Here is a 21461-nt window from a genome sequence, read left to right on the forward strand (position 1 = left end):
TAGATTTTGTACATATAATATGCAACGTTGACTTTACAAAAAATCTAAATGCCTAATTTTATGTTCTTTTACAACACTGAGAATCTCTTGTCTTTGTGGTAAAAGGGGTGCATTTTTAAAAAATTTATTTATTTAATTTATTTATTTTTGGCTGCATTGGGTCTTCATTGCTGCGCACGGGCTTTCTCTAGTTGCGGCGAGCGGGGGCTTCTCTTTGTTGTGGTGCGCGGGCTTCTCATTGCGGTGGCTTCTCGTTGTGGAGCACACGCGGGCTTCAGTAGTTGTGGCATGCGGGCTCAGTAGTTGTGGCTCACAGGTTCTAGAGCGCAGGCTCAGTAGCTGTGGCACAAGGGCTTAGTTGCTCCGCGGCATGTGGGATCTTCCCGGACCAGGGATGAACCCGTGTCCTCTGCATTGGTAGGCGGATTCTCAACCACTGCGCCACCAGGGAAGCCCCAAGGGGTGCATTTTTGAAAGAGAAAATAATCAGTTTAGATTTGGAGTCCGATCACTCACAGATGACGAGTCCTTATTCGGAGCAGGCTGTTTCAGAAGTTTACCTTTAAAGGTTAAACCATTTAGTGCTATTTGCACCCAAATTTCTGAGGAAGGAAAGGAGGAAGTGGTGAACTCTAAAGATAGAGCTTGAATTTTGTTGCTAAGTGACCAGGGATGAGGACCTAGGGGCTGCCCACTCCAGAACAGGGTGCCCGGGGCTCCACCCCAGGACTGCAGCCAGGAAGGCCACTGCCCCAACTCCACCGGGACCCTGTCACAGGCCACTGGGGTACCCTGTGCCGGCTGGGGGGCGAGGAGGGCCAGCAAACCCAACCCGCCTTGGGGGTGAGGGGGTGTTGGTCACTTCAACTTGTAAATCCCCTGGCTTCATTTAACAGGCCTCTGGAAACACCAAAGCAGCCATCAACTTTGAAAGGGGGAAATTCCGAGTGGGAATGTACGTAAATACGGCTAGTTACAGAAAAAGGTAAAAAGCAAACAACGATGTGGGGTATTTTGGGCTTCGGAGAGAAAGCCCCGGACTACAGAAGGAGGCCAGTGCACGCAAGTTCACTTCTGGCTCAGGGCTCGCTCAGGCGTCCAACTGTCTTCACCAGAAGTCGCTGTCCTCCGGCCGCGGCCCTCCCTGCCTCAGGAAGCCACGTTCCGAGCCCGCCCCGAGGACACTGGAGGCCGGCGTGATCACCACCGCAGTTCCGGCCCAGCGCAGGGTAACGCCAGGGGCTCAAGATCAAGAGGGCTTCGGCAGGCAGTTCAAACCTCACTCTGGCCTCCACCGCCCACCCCGGGTATTTCTGACCGCGTTCCCCACTGTGGCCCTCAGCTTGCCCGCCCGGGGCCTGGGGTCTTCTAGTTTGTCCCCAGTGCCTGCGGCGGCCCGGTTTGGTTCACCTTTGCACTCCGAGGGCCTCTCACGCGCTGGCACCTGGCAGGCACGCTGTCAAGAGCGGTGGAAAGAAAAGAAGGAAAGGAGGGAGAGGGGACAGAGAGAAGAGGTGGTGTTTGCCTTGTGGTCTCCGCGTCCGCCCCTGGATCTGCGATGCTTTCTGTCAAAGATGCAACACCGCCACCCCAGGCTCGGCGCGCCCTCACACCGCGCCTCCACGCAAAGCCTTTTCCACGAGGATCTGGCCCACGGTGCATCCTCCTCCAGGAGGTCAGGGGCTCCCCGCAGCTAATCCTCATTCCCTACACCGGGACAGACTGGAAGAGGCCAAGCGCCGGCCAGGGAGAGTCCGGGGATGGGCCCACGGCCGTCGCCTGCGGGCCTGCTCTCTGGGTTTGGCGGCCAGCCGCGGAGTCAGCCCCCCGTCTCGGCTTCACGGGGTTAATCCGTCTCGACTCCGCAGATCCAGGGCACGGTGACATTGGCCAGGGGTGAAGGAGGAGGGAACCCTACTGGCCTGGAGGCGCCCTGTCCCACCCAAATGTTACCCCCAGAGGCTCCTGGACACCTGCCCAGGGACGCTCTTTTAGGAGTAACCTGAAAGCCACAGCTGGTCCGGGTTCTGAGTGACCTGGGGACTCCGCGAATCCTCCCCCCGCGCCCCACGCCCCGCCCCGGGTTGGGACAACCCCGTGGCAGCACGGAGCTCCCAGTTCAGAGGGGCACCGGGGTGGACACCACCTCCCACGCATCCACTTGTCCTCCGTGCCCAGTGCGCCCCGGGGATGCCCGGGTCTGAAGCCGGGAGTGAAGTTGGCCCCGGAGCCCAGACTCCTGGGAAGATGCAAAAACGGGCTCGGTGCCTCGGACGCTGAGAAACTTCCCCCACCCCAGTCCGGAGGCCTGACGCCCTGGGCGGCTCCGGGCCTCGGGGATCTGGGCGTTCCCGACGCCAGAGCAGGCTCAGCTCGCGGCGTCCTCCGACCCCTACCTTCGCCCTCATCCCCGGGGCCGCCGGAGGGGAGGGGCGGGGCCGCCCGCCACAAGGGCGTTGGGGTTCTGTAGTTATTGCGTCTGGTTCTCCCGCGCGTGCATTTCTCCGCTCCCCGGCAAAGCAGCCGGGTGCACTGTCCCCGCGGCCCCGAGGAGCCCCTGCTTCGCTCTTAACTTTTGCCAGGATCGGGCCTGCGGGCGCGGGACCCGGGGCGCGCGCCTCCTCCGGCGCGGCCGCCCCGCCCGCCCCCCGCCGGGTCCCCGCCCGCCGGCCGCGCTCGGAAAGCCCCCGCGGCTCCGCCCACCCTCTAGGGGCTTTCTCCAGCCTCCAGCGACTGGAGTCCTGGAGCGCAGCCGCTGGGCGCGCGTTTCCGCCGAGCTGGGGCGCGCAGAGCATTGCTCTTCTGGGGCCGCAAGAGACAAGAGGCGGTGACCTCGGTGCGCGCTCCGCGTCCCCGGCTCCCGGCCAGCTCCCCGGCCCCCGGCCCGCGCCCCGGCCGCCAGCATGGTGCTGCTGGCCGGGCCCGGGCCGGAGGGCGGCGGGGCGCGCCGCGTGTCCCCGCAGTCGCCGTCCCCACCCCGGGACGCGCAGGCCGGGGAGGACCCATCTGACTTCGAGGAGTACGAGGACTTCTCGAGTCTGCCCGACACCCGCAGCATCGCCTCGGACGACTCCTTCTACCCTTTTGGAGGCGAGGAGGAGTACAGCTCCGTGAGCGCGGAGAGCGTCCCGGAGGCCGTCCCGGAGGCGGCGACCCTCCTGCGCGCCGCCTGCGCCAACGATGTGGGGCTGCTGAGGGCGCTGGTGCGGCGGGGGCCCAGCGCCGAGGAGGTGCAGGAGACCGACCGCAACGGCCGGGTAAGCGGGCGTCTCCGCAGGTTTCGGGTCCCCTCCGCGTTCCTCCTATTGCCCGCGCCACCCGGATCCTGACTCTGTCCAGCGCCCGCGGTGACCCTTTGCCTCGCTCTCTGGGCGTGGGGCACGTGTGGAGCCCTGGGTGGCCTGCCCATCCCGGGCTGGGGTGGGGCGGCACGACTGATCTGCCCGAGGTCACAGCGCCGCGGGGGCTGCCGCTAGTCCCGCGTGCTCACCGCAGCCCCCTCTCGTGTCCAGCCCCCGGAGTCCTCTTACTCCCGCCTGAGGCCCGCGCCGGGATCCGGGTTGGAAGCCTCTCGCTGGTCCCCTTCATCCTGGGTCCCCTCTGACCGTCACCCTTGCTCGCCTGCCGGGGAGAGCCCTTCTGCCCAGAGCCCCACTTGCCCCCAGTCCTCGGCCCTCGCGCTGCCCCTGCACTTTCCCTTCCACGCCCGAGCGCGGATCGGCTTGTTCCAGCCCCCCGCGTTCGGAGTGTCCTCTGGGACCCCCTGCTTACCCGTACCCCTCCCCCCTCCCACGCCCGGCCGCTCCTGGTGACCCACGCGGTGACCTGCCAGCGTGATGTCCGACTTGGCTCTCTGCACGGTCACCGCGGAGAGCCAGGCCCCGGGGAGGGCCGCGGAGGGGCGCGTGCCCAGCAGGTAAGGCAGGCGGGCGTGGAGGCGGGGAGAGGCACGGGGTACGCATCAGTCAGGGCGAGACTCAGAGACGATGAGACACACTTAGAAAGAAAAAGTTGGCTTGAAAGGAACTGGCTCTCAGAACACAACCCACCAAAGCAGCTGGAGGGAAAAACCGCAGGGTGACCACGGCGGCCAAGTGCCCGTGGTCTGTGCTGTGTGCATAGTGGCAGAGATCTCACCTGATTGTCACATTCCCCGGTCCCCGGGGGATCCGCAGCCTCAGCCTGGCACAAATCGGGAGGGAAAGTGCTTTTGCTCGGGAGCCCACGCCTGATAAGAAAGATGTGCATTTCCCTGGGAACTGGTGGGACCCTGTGCCTTTGGTTTATTTCAGGGGGCCGGCTGGTTTGCCCCTGACTCTGGTCTGGGCCCGACTTAGGCAGACAGGAGCCCTTAGGCAGACAGGAGCCTGGGGGAGGGTCATTTTCTGCTGCTACACGTACGGTCTAACTTGACACAGCATTTGAACTTGGGGAAGGTTCTACACTTGGTGTAATGTGTCAGGTGGTGTGGGCCCAGAGGCCCCTAGAGCTGGGGGAGCTAATCTGGGGTCCTCGTGGGCAGATCACACTGGTGGCGCTGGGACACCCGGCAATGACTGCACCTCAGCCCTCCCTCTGGTGGCCAGGCAATGGGTGCTGTTTCTGCAGGCTCTGCTTTCACTTTTACTAAGGTGACTTTTCACAAACAGATGCTTACGTGAGACCTCACTTTCCTGAAGCAGGTAACCAGGGCTGCTTTAAAGGAAGCCCGATAAGCATCAGGAAGAACACGGATGGGGTAGGTCTCTCCCGGGTTTCGGGCAGCCTGGGGTCTCCAGTGGGCAGGGCTGGGCCTGGCTCACCCAGCCCCCACTCTGAGGCTCCACTGGGCTGGGCTTTGTTGTTTCCTTTGGGGCCAAAAAATAAAAGTTGGAAAACAGCTGCACTGGAGACCACTGAGAACAACGTAAACCATCCCCAAGGGGCTTGGGTTTGACGGACTGAGTTTCTGGGCCACTTTGAAAGCCCCTCCCTCAGTGCAGAGTCAGAGGAGGCTGGCTCCATCCTCTGAGCGCCCCTCTGCCTCAGTTTACCCGTTGTGATGTAGGGCTGACAGCAGCTCCAACCTCCTGGGGTTGTGAGCACAAGATGCCCTAACACACAGCACTCTGACATGGCCGTGTTTACTGTCTTGTCCTGTTTTTCACTCACCTACCTTCTCCTTGCTCGGAAGAGCCGTCCTCCAGCATTTTATCTTTTTTCCTTCGACCAGGCAAAGCTCTTTTTGTCTCTGCTTTTGCCTTTGATTAAAGAGCCTCCCTTTGTTTTTCTGCTTTGAGTCTCCTCCTCTCTGCTCCCCACCAAATCAGGATGGAGAAACGGCGCTCGGCCCACCAACAGCAAGACCCCTGGTTCTTTTATCTTCTGATCAGAAGGAGGGCGTCCTGGGTTCTGGGCTTTGAAGGGGTGAGGCGAGAGCTTCTGTTCTTCCCAGTGGCTTCTTGATGCTATTATCAAACAGCCTCTGTCTATTCTGAAACACTTCGAAAGAATAAAGTGTCTCAAGGTCCAAAACATGACCCTGAAGCGAATGGGATAATGAGTCACCGTTGAGTGGTTATTGCAGACCTACTGTGTACAAAGCACGGTTTGGCGCTGCAGGAGACTCCAAGGTGAATCAAACAGTCTCTGCCTTTTAGTTGAGGAAGAACTCAGAGTAACAGTACCCAGTGCTTAGAGAGTAATAGTACTCACTGCTTATAGCCAGAGGCAGGATGTGAGAGGGGCCCTATAAAAATGCAGAGCAAATGTCTTGGAAGCAGGGAGCTGAGGACAATTCTGGAAGCCCAGCAAGGGGAGCCTTTTGGAGACGGTGGTGGGAAGACATTCTAGCCAGACAGATGGAACGAAGGGGGTGGTGGCAAGTGCCGTGTGGTTGGTCGCAGTGCGGGACGATGTGGGTGCTAAAGCCGGAGAGGCCTCCCGGGGCTAGCTGATGAGAGGCTGGCCTGGAGCAGCCCGCTAAGAAACAGGAAATCGGGAAACAATGTGGTTTCAGCATGCCAGGGTCCGGCCTTGGGGCTGTGGTGTGCCTCCCCAGATGGCCATTCAACTCATTCACTCACTGCCTTCAGGTTCTGGTCTTAAGGGCATCTCCTCAGGGAGACCTTTCCTCCCATGCCTAACTAAGCCAGTGGCACTGGGAGCTGGGGAGGACAATCCAGGTGTTAGAGACTAAGGGCTGAAATTGTATATAGGTACGGTGGTCATCTGAGAGGACAGGTGACATTCAAGTAAAGATGTAGAGAAGATAACTCGGGAAGAGCACTCCAGACAGAGGGCACAGCATGTGCAAAGGCCCTGAGGCAGGAGCCCTTTGGGACTGGTCTATGATTAGTAGCAGTAAAAAAGCTTACAGAGAGCCCAAGAGCTTTTGCTGGAGGAGCGAGGTAATTGCATTAACTATAGAATTACAGGTGCTGCTGGCAGCAGCTTCGCAGAAGAAAAATGTCTCTGAAGGTTTTTTTTGGGGGGGGGTGTTTTTGTTGAGCTGTTGATCTCTGGTCAGTTAAGAAGAGAGTTTGCCTGAGCTGACAGAGGTTTCATTTGGTTGGAGTAACTAAGGATCATGTTTGTTTTAAGGTGTGTTCTTTCCTGGCTCCTGAGGTTCGTAGAATTTCGGGTGTGGCTCAGCACAGTCTTCTAAAATAGTTATTGCTCTAAAAGGATGGCATAATTGACTATGCAACCTGTAAATATCTGTCAAACAATTCTTCAGCAATATTCAAAGTGTGCTCTGCTGTCTCGTACATTTATGCGTGTCTTGTTCCCACTGACGCTGGGACAGTGGAAGCTACCACACTTCTTCTTAATTCTTCACTTCTCTCTCAAGGTTCAGCCTTACAGCCCTGACAGCTCTGCAGACAGTACTGAAGCCAAAGGAAGTGTTTGTGCTGTGTTCACTGTTACAGAACGGCAGTTTGAATGTCAGACAGCTCTTGAACCAAATTAGGCCCAATTATGCTAAATTTAAAAATATTGTACTCCTTTCTTTTCTTTTTAATTTTTTATTTATTTTTACTTGTTTATTTTTGGCCATGCCCTGCAGCTTGCAGGATTTTAGTTTCCCGACCAGGAATTGAACCCTGGCCCCCGGCAGTGGAAGTGCGGAGTCCTAACCACTGGACCGCCAGGGAATTCTCACTCCTTTCTTGATATAATTCTTCTCATGCATGTTTAAATTCCAGGGCCTCTTGCTGAAGTTTTTCGAAGGCCTCTCCAGCCATTTGCTCTATGGCTCAGGAAGGCCCACACTGCAGACCCAGTATGGGGGTGTCTCCCTTTGCTCCTGGGGGGCTTAAATGTTTCATAGATTTGTAGCAGTGATGGGGACCTTTATCTTGACATATACGTGAGAAATGTTTTGTTTCTGTTTTTGTTGGTTTTTTGAATGCCATAGTAAGATTTATAAACTTTGGAATCACCTTTCCCTAAAATGAGAATCAAGTTTGAACTCACACCCCCTTCTGCATTTACCAGGCCTCAGTATTCATGGGCCTGCATGTGCTTAGAACTGGCTAGTTGGTACAGAAAGCGAATTCTGGCCTCAGGCCTCCATACGTCTGTGGAGGGTCATCCAGCAGAGAAGGAGCCTGGCTTTGCTGTTTGGGGATGTATCAGTACGTTAGTGTGTTAGCTGCACATTCTGGGAAAGGGGGTGAGAAGGGAGAATGAGTAGATTAGACTGGGAGCCCAGGGGACCAGACCAGAGAAGCTGAAGTGAGCCTGGCAAAGCCTGGGCTTGGGACCGGCAGGCTGACAGGTGTTGGCCTCTTCCTTCTCCACTGACCAAGGTAGGGGCCGCTCTGGGCCCAGAAGCAGTTGAGAGGCTCATTTGTTTTGTTTTTTTCATTTTTTTAAAAAAAATGACACAATTTTTTAAAGAGCAGTTTTAGGTTCACAGCAAAATTGAGGGGAGGGTACAGAGATTTCCCATATACCCCCTACCCAGCCCCCCAGACACATTCTGCCCTGTACCCCCCTTGTCAACATCCCCCATCAGAGTGGTACATTTGTTATAACTGATGAACCTACACTGACACATCCTAATCAGCCAAAGTCCACAGTTTACGTTAGGGTTCACCCTTGGTGTTGGACCTTCTATGGGTTTGGACAAATGTGTAATGACGCTTATCCATCACTGTAGTATCATAAATTGTCCCATGTGTTCTTCATGTAAGTGTAACAGTTATCTATGGCCACAGCAATGCTGCATAACAAATAACTGTGAAACCTCATGGATGTATACACCAGTCACATTTTGCTAAGGGTGGCCCAGCTCAGCCAGTCTCAGCTGGATTTGCTTTTAGCTGGGGTTGGCTGCAGATGGCGGGACTGGGAAGGTCTTGGCTGGGGTGGCTGGTCTCTGCTCCATGTGGTTTCTTGTCCTCCAGCAGGCTGGCCCAGGCTTGCTCTCCATGGCAGGGGCAGGGCTCCCAGGAAGCAAGCAGAGTGAATAAGGTTCAGCGTCAGTTCTGCTGAAGGAAGTTACAAAGCCAAGCCCAGATTTACCCTCTAAGTGTGAATTTGCTTTCGTTTGTAATGAATGCTATTCACTAACCCTAAGCATTTCTGTTTATCTAAAATTTATTTTTATTGAAAAACACTTCAGATAGGTGCCCAAGAAGAGGGTATCAAGACCCTCCCACGTCCTAATCATTCAGCATCAACAAGCGTCAGCCCCTGAAGGCCGGTTTTAATTTTGATGGAAAGGATTATAGGGTTTAATGCCGCTTTTGCGGTGTGTGTGTGTATGAAGGTTTCAGAAACCTAGGAGGACCATTGTCAGGGGATTTTGAAGCTGGAATGGATTTTAGAGGCTAGTGGTCCCCATCATTTTGTAGTAGAAGAAAGTGGGGCTCAGAGAAGAGGGCAGCTAGATGTATCAGGAGAGCTGGGTTCTAGAATGACCCGGAAGCTGTTCGTGATCCTCCTTTTGACCCCCCCACGGGCCTCTCCAAGGGGCTTCTGAGCCTCCCCCCTTTGCCTCCTGGCTGCCCATGAGGAATGGGCTACCTAGAAATTCTGTGGGGTGGTTTGGGTGATTTTGAACATTTGATTTTTTTTCCATCCTATGCTTGTAAAGGAAGACTAAGGTAGGTGTTATAAAAATCTAAAACAATAAGAGAGCTTAGGGACTCTTTTGGAATCTCATTTATTCATCTAACATTCATATCAATATAATATGTGAGCTATTATTCAAAACTATTTTGAATGACAACTTCTAGTAGATATGGCTACAGTATAGGAAAAGCTTTAAATGTTATTTAGCTAATTGTAAGTTACTAAAATTCAATTCCTCCTATCAGACCTTTAGGTCAGTAACTAATGGTTATAGGATTGTTCAGATTTTCTCTTTCTTCCTGAATCCATTATGGTAACCTCTATTTTTCTAGGAAACGGTTCCATTTTTTTATTCCCCTAAGTTTTTTTTTTTTTTAATTACTATTTATTTATTTATTTATTTATTTATTTATTTGGCTGTGTTGGGTCTTCGTTTCTGTGCGAGGGCTTCCTCTAGCTGCGGCAAGCGGGGGCCACTCTTCATCGCGGTGCGCGGGCCTCTCACTATCGCGGCCTCTCTTGTTGCGGAGCACAGGCTCCAGACGCGCAGGCTCAGTAGTTGTGGCTCACGGGCCTAGTTGCTTCGCGGCATGTGGGATCTTCCCAGACCAGGGCTCGAACCCGTGTCCCCTGCATTAGCAGGCAGATTCTCAACCACTGCGCCACCAGGGAAGCCCTCCCCTAAGTTTTAAAAGTTAATAATATGAAATTTTTACAGAGTTCTCTTTTTAATCTCTGCTATAACATTATTATATTCTGTTTTTCTACATTTTTGAATTTATGCTGTTTCTCTTTTGTGACATATTGTCAAAAATATTTTATTAGTCTTTTCAGAGAATCAGCTTTTGTTCTGGATCTGTTTCCTTCCTCACTATTTCATGAATTTCTGCTTTTCTTTTTATTATTTCCTTCCTTCAGGTTTGTTCTACATATAACTTTCAAAGTATCACTTTTGGTTTTTTTCCCACAAGTTTTGATATGTAATATTTTATTATTGTTGTGTTCTCATTTACGTTATGATTTCCTCTTTTTTTGACCTAGAAGTTATTTAGAATGGTGTTTAAATTTTTTAAATACATATTGTTAAGTTTTATTAAAATATTTATTTATTTATTTATTTTGGCTGCGTTGGGTCTTCGTTGCTGCACGCAGGCTTTCTCTAGTTGCGGCGAGCGGGGGCTACTCTTTGTTGTGGTGTGCGGGCTTCTCATCGTGGTGGCATCTCTTGTTGCGGAGCACAGGCTCTAGGCGTGCCGGCTTCAGTAGTTGTGGCACGCGGGCTCAGTAGTTGTGGCTCGTGGGCTCTAGAGCTCAGGCTCAGTAGCTGTGGGGCATGGGCTTAGTTGCTCCATGGCATGTGGGATCTTCCAGGACCAGGGATCGAACCCGTGTCCCCTGCAATGGCAGGTGGATTCTTAACCACTGCGCCACCAGGGAAGTCCCTAAAATAATTTTTAAAACCTGATTCAGAGACTATGGTCTGCATGATATTTTGAAATTTCTCGAGACTGGCTTTACAGCCTATTGGGCCAGTAATTCTAAATCATAACCATGTGACATTTTATGATTTCTCCAAATTAACTCAAAACAGTTCCATATGTAAAACAATATATAATTCCCTTTAATTAAAGGAAATAAGAAGGATGTAGAGAAGTTGTTAAAATATGTGAACAAAGGAAATATGCTTCATTCCAGACGGTTGGGAAGTAATTCTTTTAGACAGCTGGTCGGAAGGTGTATATATGGCTCTGTGTGTGTGTGTGTGTGTGTGTGTGTGTGTGTGTGTGTGTTCTTAAGAGGTCAGATTTCATGATGAAGTAGGATGTTAAGAATCCTTGATGTCACTCAGTGTGTGTGTACAAAAAGAATAGAGACTGTTTTTAATGGTGCTCCTGAATTTGAAAGACAGTTGAAGGTGGCATTTACTTATTTATTTCTTCTAAGTCAGAGACACAGAAATTCAGGTAGACGTGAAATCCCGAGTGACAGTTGGCTTGGTGGCAAAAGTGGATTGGAGTGGTGGGATTTGAGAGCAATTTCAAAGTAACAGAAAAGCAACGTATGCTTACAAAGGCACATCTGCGTCAGCTCCGAGGAAGTTCACATCCAAAGTAGGCATGTGATGCGGCGGAGGACCAAGCATTTCCCTCTGGCTTCTGTTTCTGGAATTTAACTGACTCTTGGGTTAGAGGGCAGCCCTGGTGAGGGACATCCAGCGGAGGGGGTTGTGGAGGTGAGGCTGCCGAAGAGGCATGAACCCTGCTCAGGGGCAGTGCCTGCCCAGTAAAGGGTGTGAAATTCACAGTAGCACATTTTCCGGAATAAGGGAAGACACGTGAAGTCAGTTTAAAAATAAAGGAAGATGGAGACATTGGGCTGAGTGAAAAAAATTCCATCTCTAAGGATTATATGCTGTATGGTTCCGTTTATGTAACCTTCGCAAAGTAGTGCAGCTGGAGGATGGAGAACAGATTAGAGGTTGCTGAGGTTAGAGCTTTGGGGAGAGGAGTGGGTGGTACTCTCATTGGGACAGGCCTGCTTCTAGATTGTGTTGGTGGTGGTTATGGGGAGCTGCACGAGGGTTAAAATGTCAGAGAACCACACACACACGTGACTGGGGACACCTGAGTAAGCTCTGTGGATTGCAGCAATGGCCATTTCATGTTTTTCTTGTACTGCAGTTATGCAAGATGTTGGTATTGGGGAAGAACGCCCAAGGGGGCAACTTCCTACCAGTAGGCAGACAGAAAGGAAAGGTGAGGCTCTGTGAACCGCTAAGATGAAGACAGATTAAGGAGTGGCTAGTTACCCAGGAGTTTGAGCCAAGCTTCAGACACATACTATTTCAAAATCAAAAGTTTAGTAAAAATGAAGGAAGGCATGCATTACCTTTAATCTGCAGCCCTATCGCATGAATAGACTGGATTTTGGAAACTAAAGCAGGATCAGAGCTGGTTATGGGGGAAATGGGACCGACTGGGAATATTGGGTGTTTGAACCACTGCTACTCGAGTGTGGTAAAATGAGTTAGCAGCATGGCTTCCTCTGGGAGTTTTTCCCAAATGCAGGATCCCAGGTCCTCCCTAGGCATACAGGACCAGAATCGACACTCACTTTAAGCTGGTCTTGGTGATTGGTATGTACGCTTGTTGGAAGAGCTCTAGAACTTTATTCTGAGAGTAGAAAACAAGTGTGGTGGCCAAAGATAGCAGGCTTAGGTTGGTCACATGATCCTGGACAAGTCATATGATCTTTCCATCCTCAATTTCCTCTAGATCCCCATCTAGAAAACGGGGATGCTTTTTATGAGGCTAACGACACCTCACAGAGGTTCTAGGGCCTAAAAAAGTGACTTACACATACAGTGGGTACCACATCATAGGCGCCTAGTGAGTGCGGCTGTTGTTTCTACGGGTGAGTTAACCTCAAGATGGGTTTCCAGTCCTGCTGTTTCAATTTCAGCCAAGGGAAGAGATGGGAGCAAATTAAACGTCTAACCAAAGAGGAGTGGTCAAGAAAATGGTGTGTCCGCTTGGTAAGGACCCTTTTGTAAATGTAAACATTAGTTAAGAAGGTCGATCTCCTGTTACGTGTTCATACTGCAAGGAAAGTGGCAGTTGGAGCCATGGGTGCAGGTGAAGCAGGGCGGGAGGGGGAGGAGGGGCAGGGCAGGGGCTGGGGCCACATCTGGGCACATCTGGGGAGCACCTTTGATTATGGGTGGGTGGAGGCAGAGGCTTGGAGGAGAATGAGCGGGATCCAGACTGATGGCCAGTGAGGAAGGAGAGCACCCCAAGGAGGGCAGAGATAACCATCGTGCCAGGGACGGTCACGAGCCCTTTTCCTTTCTTCAGCATTTCCCGTGAGTTCAAGTTAGGGCAGAGCCCCTGATGGGAGCCCTCGTGCATCCCGCGACTTTCAGGGCCTGATTCTGTCGTGATGTCCTGCCATGAACAAGCAGCTGCTATGGGTTCCCAAAGTTTCCTTCCATTCCTGCTTCTCCTCCACTTTGTCCAGCCAGGCATCCCCAAGGGCCTGGCCCTGCCCACTCCGATCAGGAGGGTCAGGCTGCATGCATCGCTTCCTTCTAGACCTTCCAGCTCTTGTATTTGGAAACACAGTAGTCGTGCGCTAAAAACAGCAGTGGTGACACAGCTGCCGGGAAGGTTTTGCGGAGCTGTGAGTCAGGCCTTCTTTCCTTGGTCATAGGAAATGGGTGGGTTTCTAGGAAATGAATTCCAGGTACAGCGGCGCCGGGATGGCCCGATGGCCCGATGGGGGTGAGGAGACCTGTGTCACCTGGCGACGCTTCTCCCTGCTGACCGTCATGCTTCAGAGGATCCAGTTGTTGGGGGAGCCAGTTCATCCGCAGTGAAAAGGGGCACAGGAGGCACTGTGGAGCAGGGGAAGGAGTGACTCTGGTGTGTCTTGTCACCTACGCATCCTCCTCTCTTGAGGTCCCCAGACTCACCCTCCACATGCTGTGGCTGGTGGGAGGCATCCGCTGGCCCTACAGACGGATCAACTTGCTCTGGTCTGCCCAGGATTTTCTCATGTTGGCACAGAAAGTCCCACATCCTGGGAAACCCCTGTGCCCCTGGCCAACTGGGGTGGTTGGTCACCCTACCTAGGAAAGCCACTCCCGTGTTGGGGCCACACACAGTGTCACCTCAGAGAAGCTGAAAGGCCCACTGACTGCAGAATTCCTCCTTTAGCGGAATCTGGAAACCCTGCTTTGGAGGAAAGCTGCTGCATTAAGTTATGGTATCCGGGGCACACCCACTGGGAGGGAAGCTCTTGCCTAAACGCAGTCGCTTAGACTGGGTTCTTTGATCACAGGGCAGAGCTATCTCCCAAGGGGGACATTATCTTGGGAGGCTTTTGGGAGACAGCAGAGCCCTTGCTCAGGGGGGGCCCATGGCGGGAGGGCCTGGAGCGGGGTTAAGTCTCCACTGCCATACATGAAAAGTAGAATAAATACATTTTTCTAAGAAATTCAGCTACTTAAAATGCACCAGGGAATCTCTGGTGAATTTGTTTTTAATAGAAATAATTATTTAAAAATGTTGTTTGATGTACACAAATCTAAATCCTTTGGGTTTGTTTAGAATGAGATACAGGTGTATGGAGTTAACTCATTTCATTTGTGAAAGGCAGTGACTTACGGTGGTTCTGCTAATAATACTATTGGGTCCAAGAATACTTAAGATACTGTTACATTGTTTTTTTTTTAAATAACCTAAGGTTAATTTGGTTGAGTGGCCTTTGAAAATAACTGAAAACTCGTTAACATTCTGTTTGCATCTGGCAAGTTCCATCTATCAGTCTGCACATGGCTTGATTTCTGCATACGTGTTTTAGCAAATACGCGGAGTCTGTCTTTCCTTATCAGTAGCATGCGTACTTTAGAAAAAAGTCAAAGTAAGAAGCAAAAAGGCTTGTTTTTCAAAGAAGTGCACATTCCTGAATGTTGAGTATTAAAACAGGTCTTAGTCCATTTGGGCTGCTGTGACAGAATACCACAGACCAGGGGGCTTATGAAAATCAGACATTTATTTCCCACGGTTCTGGAGGCCGAAGTCAAAGATCAGGACCCTGCGGATTCAGTGTCTGGTGAGGGCCCGATTCCTGGTTCGTAGACGGCCGTCTTCTGTCTGTGTCCTCACCGGACAGAGCGGGGGAAGGAGCTCTGGGGGGTCTCTGTAGGGACAGTCATCCACCCTCATGACCTAATCACCTCCCAAAGGCCCCATCTCCTAGGACCATCACACCTGGGGGTTAGGATTTCAGCATATGAGTTTTGGGGGGACACAAACATTCAGTCGATAGCAAAACACATCAAATACTGAAGGAATCAGTAAAAAAAAAAAAAGCATTTAGAGTGTCTTTCCACTTGCAGAAGAGGTACATAATTTTTCAAAATTTGATATGTGTATGACTTTCATTCAGAAAATTCCAGAGTGTCTATGTGGAAAATTGGATGGGTTTACATATAGAGAGTCTCCATATCTAAAAATAGGAAATCTTGCTATTCTGTGATTTAAAACAAAAGTTCAGATGAATAAAATGAAATCGTTGAAAATTAAGTAGTCACAAGATGCTTAGAAATAGAAAAAAAAATTCTCAAAGAAAACAGAGCCTTTGAAGTTCTAAGTGATGGGAAATCCCCAAAATGCAAAATAAAAGGAAGTAATCTAAAAAGGAAAGTGAAGAAAATGGATTGTTTTTAAAAAAGCAGTATTGATATATAATTCACATACTATACAATTCACCCATTTAAAACCGTACAATTCAGTGACTTTTTTTAGTATATTCACAGATACGGGCAGGCATCACTGCAGTCCATTTTAGGACATTTTCATCACCTCAAAAAGAAACCTTGTACCCCTCGGCTGTCACTCCTCTATTCCCCATTCCCTCCAGCCCTAAGCAACCACTAGCTCCTTTCTTTGTTTACATTACTTATAAAAGGGTTTTTATGAAAGATGAACTATATGCCAACATATCTTGACAGTTTTCTCAGCAAAGGAATACAACGCACTTCACCACAAGAGGTGCCTACCAGACAGAGTGACGTGTGTGGGTTCTGCCTTCAGGGTCTTAACTGTAAGTTTCCTATAAATTACGGTGTATGGTAAAAAATTACGTTCTTTACAAAGTATGCAAAGCCCCAAACTTGAACCATTTCACGGTGAACCTTGGGCCGAGCTGTCCTTTTGTCCGCCTCTACTTGGGCTTGCTGACCTGTCACTGAGGTCCTCAAAGTGTGGCCTCCGTTCAGCAGTGTCGGTGGCACCGGGGGCCTCGTGACTCGGGAACTCTGGGGTGGGATGAGCACGCTGTTCAACAGCCTCCCAGGGGATTCTGATGCGCACTTTGGGTACCACTGGTCGATTGCACTTCCATCTTCTGTTTAATGTTTCTGCCAGCTCCGCCTAGGAGGCTCTCTCTCTCCACCTGAGCACGGCCAGGCTGTCTATCTAGTTTGAAGAGAGGATGGAGGGCCAGCCTGGCTTTGCCCTTGACCGGGCTTCCGGGGCAGGGGGCTTGGGAAGTGCCCAGTGAAGGCCGTGGATGGACTGTCATCGCCATCCCTGCCCCTCTGAGTGCAAACCCCTCCCCCAGTGGGCTTGGTCCCCACTTGCCGCTGACCCGGCCACTGTCCATCGCCACCTCTCACGGCCTCTTCCATCTCTCCCTCTCTGCTAGCTCTTTCCCTTCTTCTTACAACATCTTTGGATCTCTTCTGTCATAAAAAAGAACACACACGCACAAACTCCAAATCAAACAAGCCCAAGACTCACTTGCCTGCAGGCTCCTGAAGTCCTCTGCTTCCCAAGGCCAAGGGTGTGCGGGGCTGCCCAGCCTTGACCCGGGGGCTGGGGGGCTCTTCTGCCCCTGCTCGCTCTGTTCCGGCACCTTCTCTGGCTGCCCCTGCAGCTCGGTCTTCAGCTTCATTGTTGGGTGTTGTGAAAGCGTCCCTTCCTGGGTCCCGGCCTCACCCTCTTGAGCTCTGATTTCTTCCCTCCCAACCCACCTCCTGGAACTGCTCATGGCCGTGGCAGGGCTGCCTGCCTCCCCTCCCCCCCCAGCATTTTGGGCACTGTTGTCTGCATGATCTTGACCGTGGCCTGACCGGGGGTGAAAGCATCCATTCCATGCAGCTGGGATCACGCCCCCAGAAGCCACGTCCTGGGACTCCATAGGTCTCCCACACATTGCCCACTTCGGTTTCCCCTGGGCCTTCTGGTTGCCACTTCTTTGCCCTGAGGCTCTCTTAACCCGCTTCTCTCTTTACTCCGTGTGGTGGTTATTTTTAAGTGTCAGCTGGGTTAGGCTATAACACCTAGTTATTCAACCACACTAGTGCCATGAAAGTGTTCTGTGCATGTGGTTAACAGCCATAATCAGTTGACTTGAACTCAAGATGACCACGGACAGTCTGGGTGGGCCTCATCCAATCAGTTGAAGGCCTCAAGAGCAAAAGCAGGTTTCTTGGGAAGAAGGAATTCTGCCTCCAGACAGCGGCATCAGCTCCTGCCTGAGTTTCCAGCCTGCCAACCCCACCGTCGTGTGAGCCAGTTCCTTAAGTGTCTGTATCCCCTGTTGGTTCTGTCTCTGCAGAACCCTGATTTGCGTATTCCTTGGGAATCTCACCTGCTTGGCAGAGCCCCCCGGGCTTGTACAGCTGATGCCAGCTCTCAGCCCTCGACTGCTCTCCCAGGAGTCACCCTTGCATTCAAGATCATCTGCAGGGTTTCTCCCGCCAACCTCCCAGCATCTTGTACTTTTCTGTGAACTCATCCCAATGCCCCAGCCCCAACTTTTGGGCACCATTTCTGTTGCCAAGACTTTGTGGGGATGTAATCTGTGCAGCTCCAGCGCTCTGTGTTTGAGAGGGCCTGTGTTTGGTGTGCTGCTGTGCTGTTGCTGTCTTGACATTCTTAATGATTTTGAACCTGGGGTCCCTTGTTTTCACTTGGCACTGGGGCTGCAAATTACGTAGCTGACTCTGATTGCCCCATGCTGCTGGCTGCTCATATTTGCAACCCTGGAGGTGACCCAGCCTCGCTCAGCTCCCATTTCCAGTCATGTTCTAAGCACTGCACAGTCTCCAGTGATGGTCCCCACTTTTCACTGGAGTCTCACCACCTGTCTAACTTGAGGCTTTGAGACATCTCACTTTAACAAATGTGGTACTTCCTCTCCGGTCTCCCCACTGCATCTCACCACTTTCTGGTCTGTTCTGCGACTACTGGATTTATTTTCACTTGTGTGGCTCGTGTTACAACAGCATCATCTTCAGAAGCCCTTCCTTGAAGGCCCCTGACAATAGTGTTTCAAATGCCTGCCTGGTTTTCTACAGTTTCCTTTTGTGTCACAGAAGCGGGTGACTTTCTGTCCCCACAGCCATGGTAGATCCTTATTCTCCCTGGGACACACATCGTTCCCTTCTCTCTACTGCAAGGCAGTGTCACCTTCCCCGTGAACTCCCGTGCCCCTTGCTGGATGGTTTCTCTCTGACTTTGGAATCTCATCACAATTTGCAATTTGTTTATGAAACTCCTTTCTTTCTGCTTTGTTTTATAACTATTTGTTGATGACTGATGTCTCTGAGCTTGATGAGCTCCATGAGGGAAAGTCCTCAGCATCATTCATTCAGCTTGTGTTCGCTTCAGTCAAACAGAGTTTGTTGCACATAGTAGGTGATTTGTATCTGCTTATCGAATAAAATTGGGCTACTGTGTCTTGCTGCCAGTTATATAACCTTGATTTGAAAATACTTAAAAAGATAGTTTCAGGTCTTACATTTAAGCCATTAATCATTTTGAGTTGATTTTTGTGGTTGGTGTAAGATAAGGGTCCAATTTCATTCTTTTGCAAATGGATACAGTTTTTCCAATACCATTTACTGAAGAGATTATCCTTTTTCCATGGTGTATTCTTGGTGTCTTTGTCTCAAATTAGTTGACCATACATGGTTGGGTTTATTTCTGGGCTCTCTTTTCTGTTCCATTTATTTAGGTGTCTGTTTTTGTGCCAATGCTATACTGTTTTGATTATTATAGCTTTGTAATATAATTTGAAATCAGGAAGTGTGATGCTTTCAACTTTGTTCTTCTTTCTCAAGATTGCTTTGGCTAGTTGGGGTCTTTTGTGATTCCATATGGATTTTAGGATTCTTTTTCCTATTTCTGTGAAAAATGCCATTAGAATTTTGATAGGGATTGTGTTGAATCTGTATACCTCTTTGGATAGCATGGACATTTTAACAATATTAATTCTTCTATATCTTTCCATTTATTTGTGTCTTCTTCAATTTCTTTCACCAGTGTTTTGTAGTTTTCAGTGTAAAGATCTTCACCCCCTTGGTTAAATTTATTCCTAGGTATTTTATTCTTTTTGATGCCATTGTAAATGGGATTGTTTTCTTGATGTCTTTTTTTGGATAGATCTTGGTTGGTGTAAAGAAATGCAATTGATTTTTGCATGTAGATTTTGTATCCTGCAACTTTACTGGTCTTGTTTATTCTAACAGTTTCTTTTTTGGTGGAGTCTTTAGGGTTTTCTCTATATAGGATCATACCATTTGCAAACAGATAATTTTACTTCTTCCTTTCTTATTTGGATGCCTTTTATTTCTTTTTCTTGTCTGACAGCTCTGGCTAGTACTTCCAGTACTGTGTTGAATAGATATGGTGAGAGTGGTCATCCTTGCCTTGTATCAGAAGTTAGAGGAAAGACTTTCAGTTCTACCCCATTGATTATGATGTTAGCTGTGGGCTTGCTATAAATGGCCTTTATTGTGTTGAGACTTCTCAACCTTGGCACTGCTGACATTTGGAGCTGAATAATTCTTTGTTGTGGGAGCTGTCCCGTGCATTGTAGGATGTTGAGCAGCTGCCCTGGCCTCCACCCACTAGGTGTCAGTAGCACACCTGCCCTGCCCCAGTGTGACAACCAAAAATGTCCCCAGACATTGCCAAATGTCCCTGGGTGGGTGGGGGGAACAAAACCACTCCCTGCTTGAAAATTACTGAAATAGAGAATAAAGGCAGCACAATTGTTTGAGTTGTGGACAAGAGTGCCTTTTTACATGGAGAAATTCCCGAGGTTGTAGAAGGATCTAGAGTATTTGTCAAGCCTGGTTGCTCTCTCCTCCCTCTTCTCAGTGAAAGTTTGGTCAGGTGTTTTTTAAAGTTAAAGAATTTACATGGCTTAGCAGAAAAATTATATCCACCAGCTCCTCCGAGTCCACAAAATGAGAGAAACCTATGATTAGAATTCCCAGCACTTGTAAACACTCCTCAGTTTCTTATTTGGAGTATTTCTGGTTAGAATCTTAACATTTGACCGTACTTTCCTTTTGAAAAATACTCATAATTGGACAAGTTGTGCTTTTAAAAATGTAATACGAGGCGATTAGCCCCAGGAGGCATGACACATCCACTCCACATTTCATTGAGTCTGCCTTTCATGATGATCACTCCATCTTTCTCCAGACCCAGGAGGACCTTGGAGGCGGCCACCACATGCTCAGTGGACATTTAATTGATAATGAAGCTTATGAGGAGCCAGAGATGACCATTTCATGCCTAGCAAGATGGCGTGCAGTGCCTTCTACCAGGAAAACTTATCAAACGCTGTGCAGCAGTTCCTCCTTTAAAAAGAAATATCACAAAAAAGTGTGTACCCTGCACCAGGCACTGTTCTAGGGAACAGAGCGCTGAGCAAAGGGGGAAATTCCCATTCAGATGGGGCTCACATGCTTTTGGGGAGGAGGAGAGGTAGACCAGGCAGGGCACGGGTTATGCAGTGTTGGGTGGATGCTGAAATTCTCCCTGAGGAGAGAACCTTCGAGTAAAGACACTGTGGAGGGGAGAGTCTCCCTGCATGGTTGTAGAGGAAGATTGGTCCAGGCAGATGGAGCAGCAAGAACAAAGGCTATGAGGTGGAGGACCCGGAATGTTCTGGAACAGCCAGGAGGCCAGAGGGGCTAGTGCAGAATGAAGTGGGGGAGCCGGCAGGAGCAGTGGTCTAGTGATACTACTCAGAGACAGACTTGGGCAACCAGTTAGAGCAGAAGAAAAAAGACCCACTTCCACTCAAATGTGAACGTTTTAGTAATGTCTCGCTGAGATTTGGTGCTCTTTCAGGAGGACAGAGTGTTCTAGGCCAGAGGTTTTTTAGGACTGGTGTGGTGAGCTTGTCTCTTGCATCATACCTAACTGGACTGATGCCTTTTCAATATTCATGTAATTAGATCATCAACTATTTCACGGACGCACATGGCATTTGAAACTGGGCTCCCCAAACACTGTCCTTAGATTGACAGATCTGTTTTTGGGCTTGTCATCCAGTGTCCTTAAACTTTGGCTTTTTATTATTTGTTTGTTTGTTTATTTATTTATATTTTTTGGCTGTGCCACGCAGCATGCGGTATCTTAGTTCCCGGACCAGGGATCGAACCTGCGCTCCTTACAATGGAAGTGCAGTGGCTTAACCACTGGACCGCCAGCGAAGTCCCAAGCTTTGGCTTTTTAGATCTGACTTCAAGTCTGGGGGATCATTTCTTGAACAGGAAATTTAAGAATGTGATTATGTGAGTCTGTGGAGCACGAAGCTTCCCTCTTATGAAAGGAAACCCTGAGAAAAACCCCTAAAACTAGAAAGCACTTCCTGGGGGCTTGTGGCTTCCCCTGTTGGTCCGTGGCCTGGCTGCCCAGAGGCCTGTCTGTCTGAGAGGTGTGCTGGGTGCCCGGTCGGAAGAGGAGGTGCTGGGCCATGGGGTTTGACCCGGGTTTGAGAACACCACGTGGGGCATGCGTCAAACAGAGAGATGCGAGGTTCTGGGGTCAGAGATTCAGGATGGCACCTCTGAGCCCTGCTAGGCCCCT

General features: G+C 50.3%; 1 protein-coding gene across 1 annotated transcript in view; it reads left to right on the plus strand.

Annotated features, from left to right (window-relative positions):
• The first annotated feature begins 2903 nt into the window (after nucleotides 1-2903).
• The window catches only part of ANKRD33B (ankyrin repeat domain 33B), an 80077-nt gene continuing 61519 nt past the window's right edge, over nucleotides 2904-21461 (plus strand). Inside the window, exon 1 of the mRNA XM_061187653.1 lies at nucleotides 2904-3257. Coding sequence (XP_061043636.1) covers nucleotides 2904-3257 — 354 coding nt within the window. The remainder of the gene's footprint in view (nucleotides 3258-21461) is intronic.

This window comes from Eubalaena glacialis, chromosome 4, assembly GCF_028564815.1.
Source record: "Eubalaena glacialis isolate mEubGla1 chromosome 4, mEubGla1.1.hap2.+ XY, whole genome shotgun sequence".
In the NCBI taxonomy this organism is placed as follows: domain Eukaryota; kingdom Metazoa; phylum Chordata; class Mammalia; order Artiodactyla; family Balaenidae; genus Eubalaena; species Eubalaena glacialis.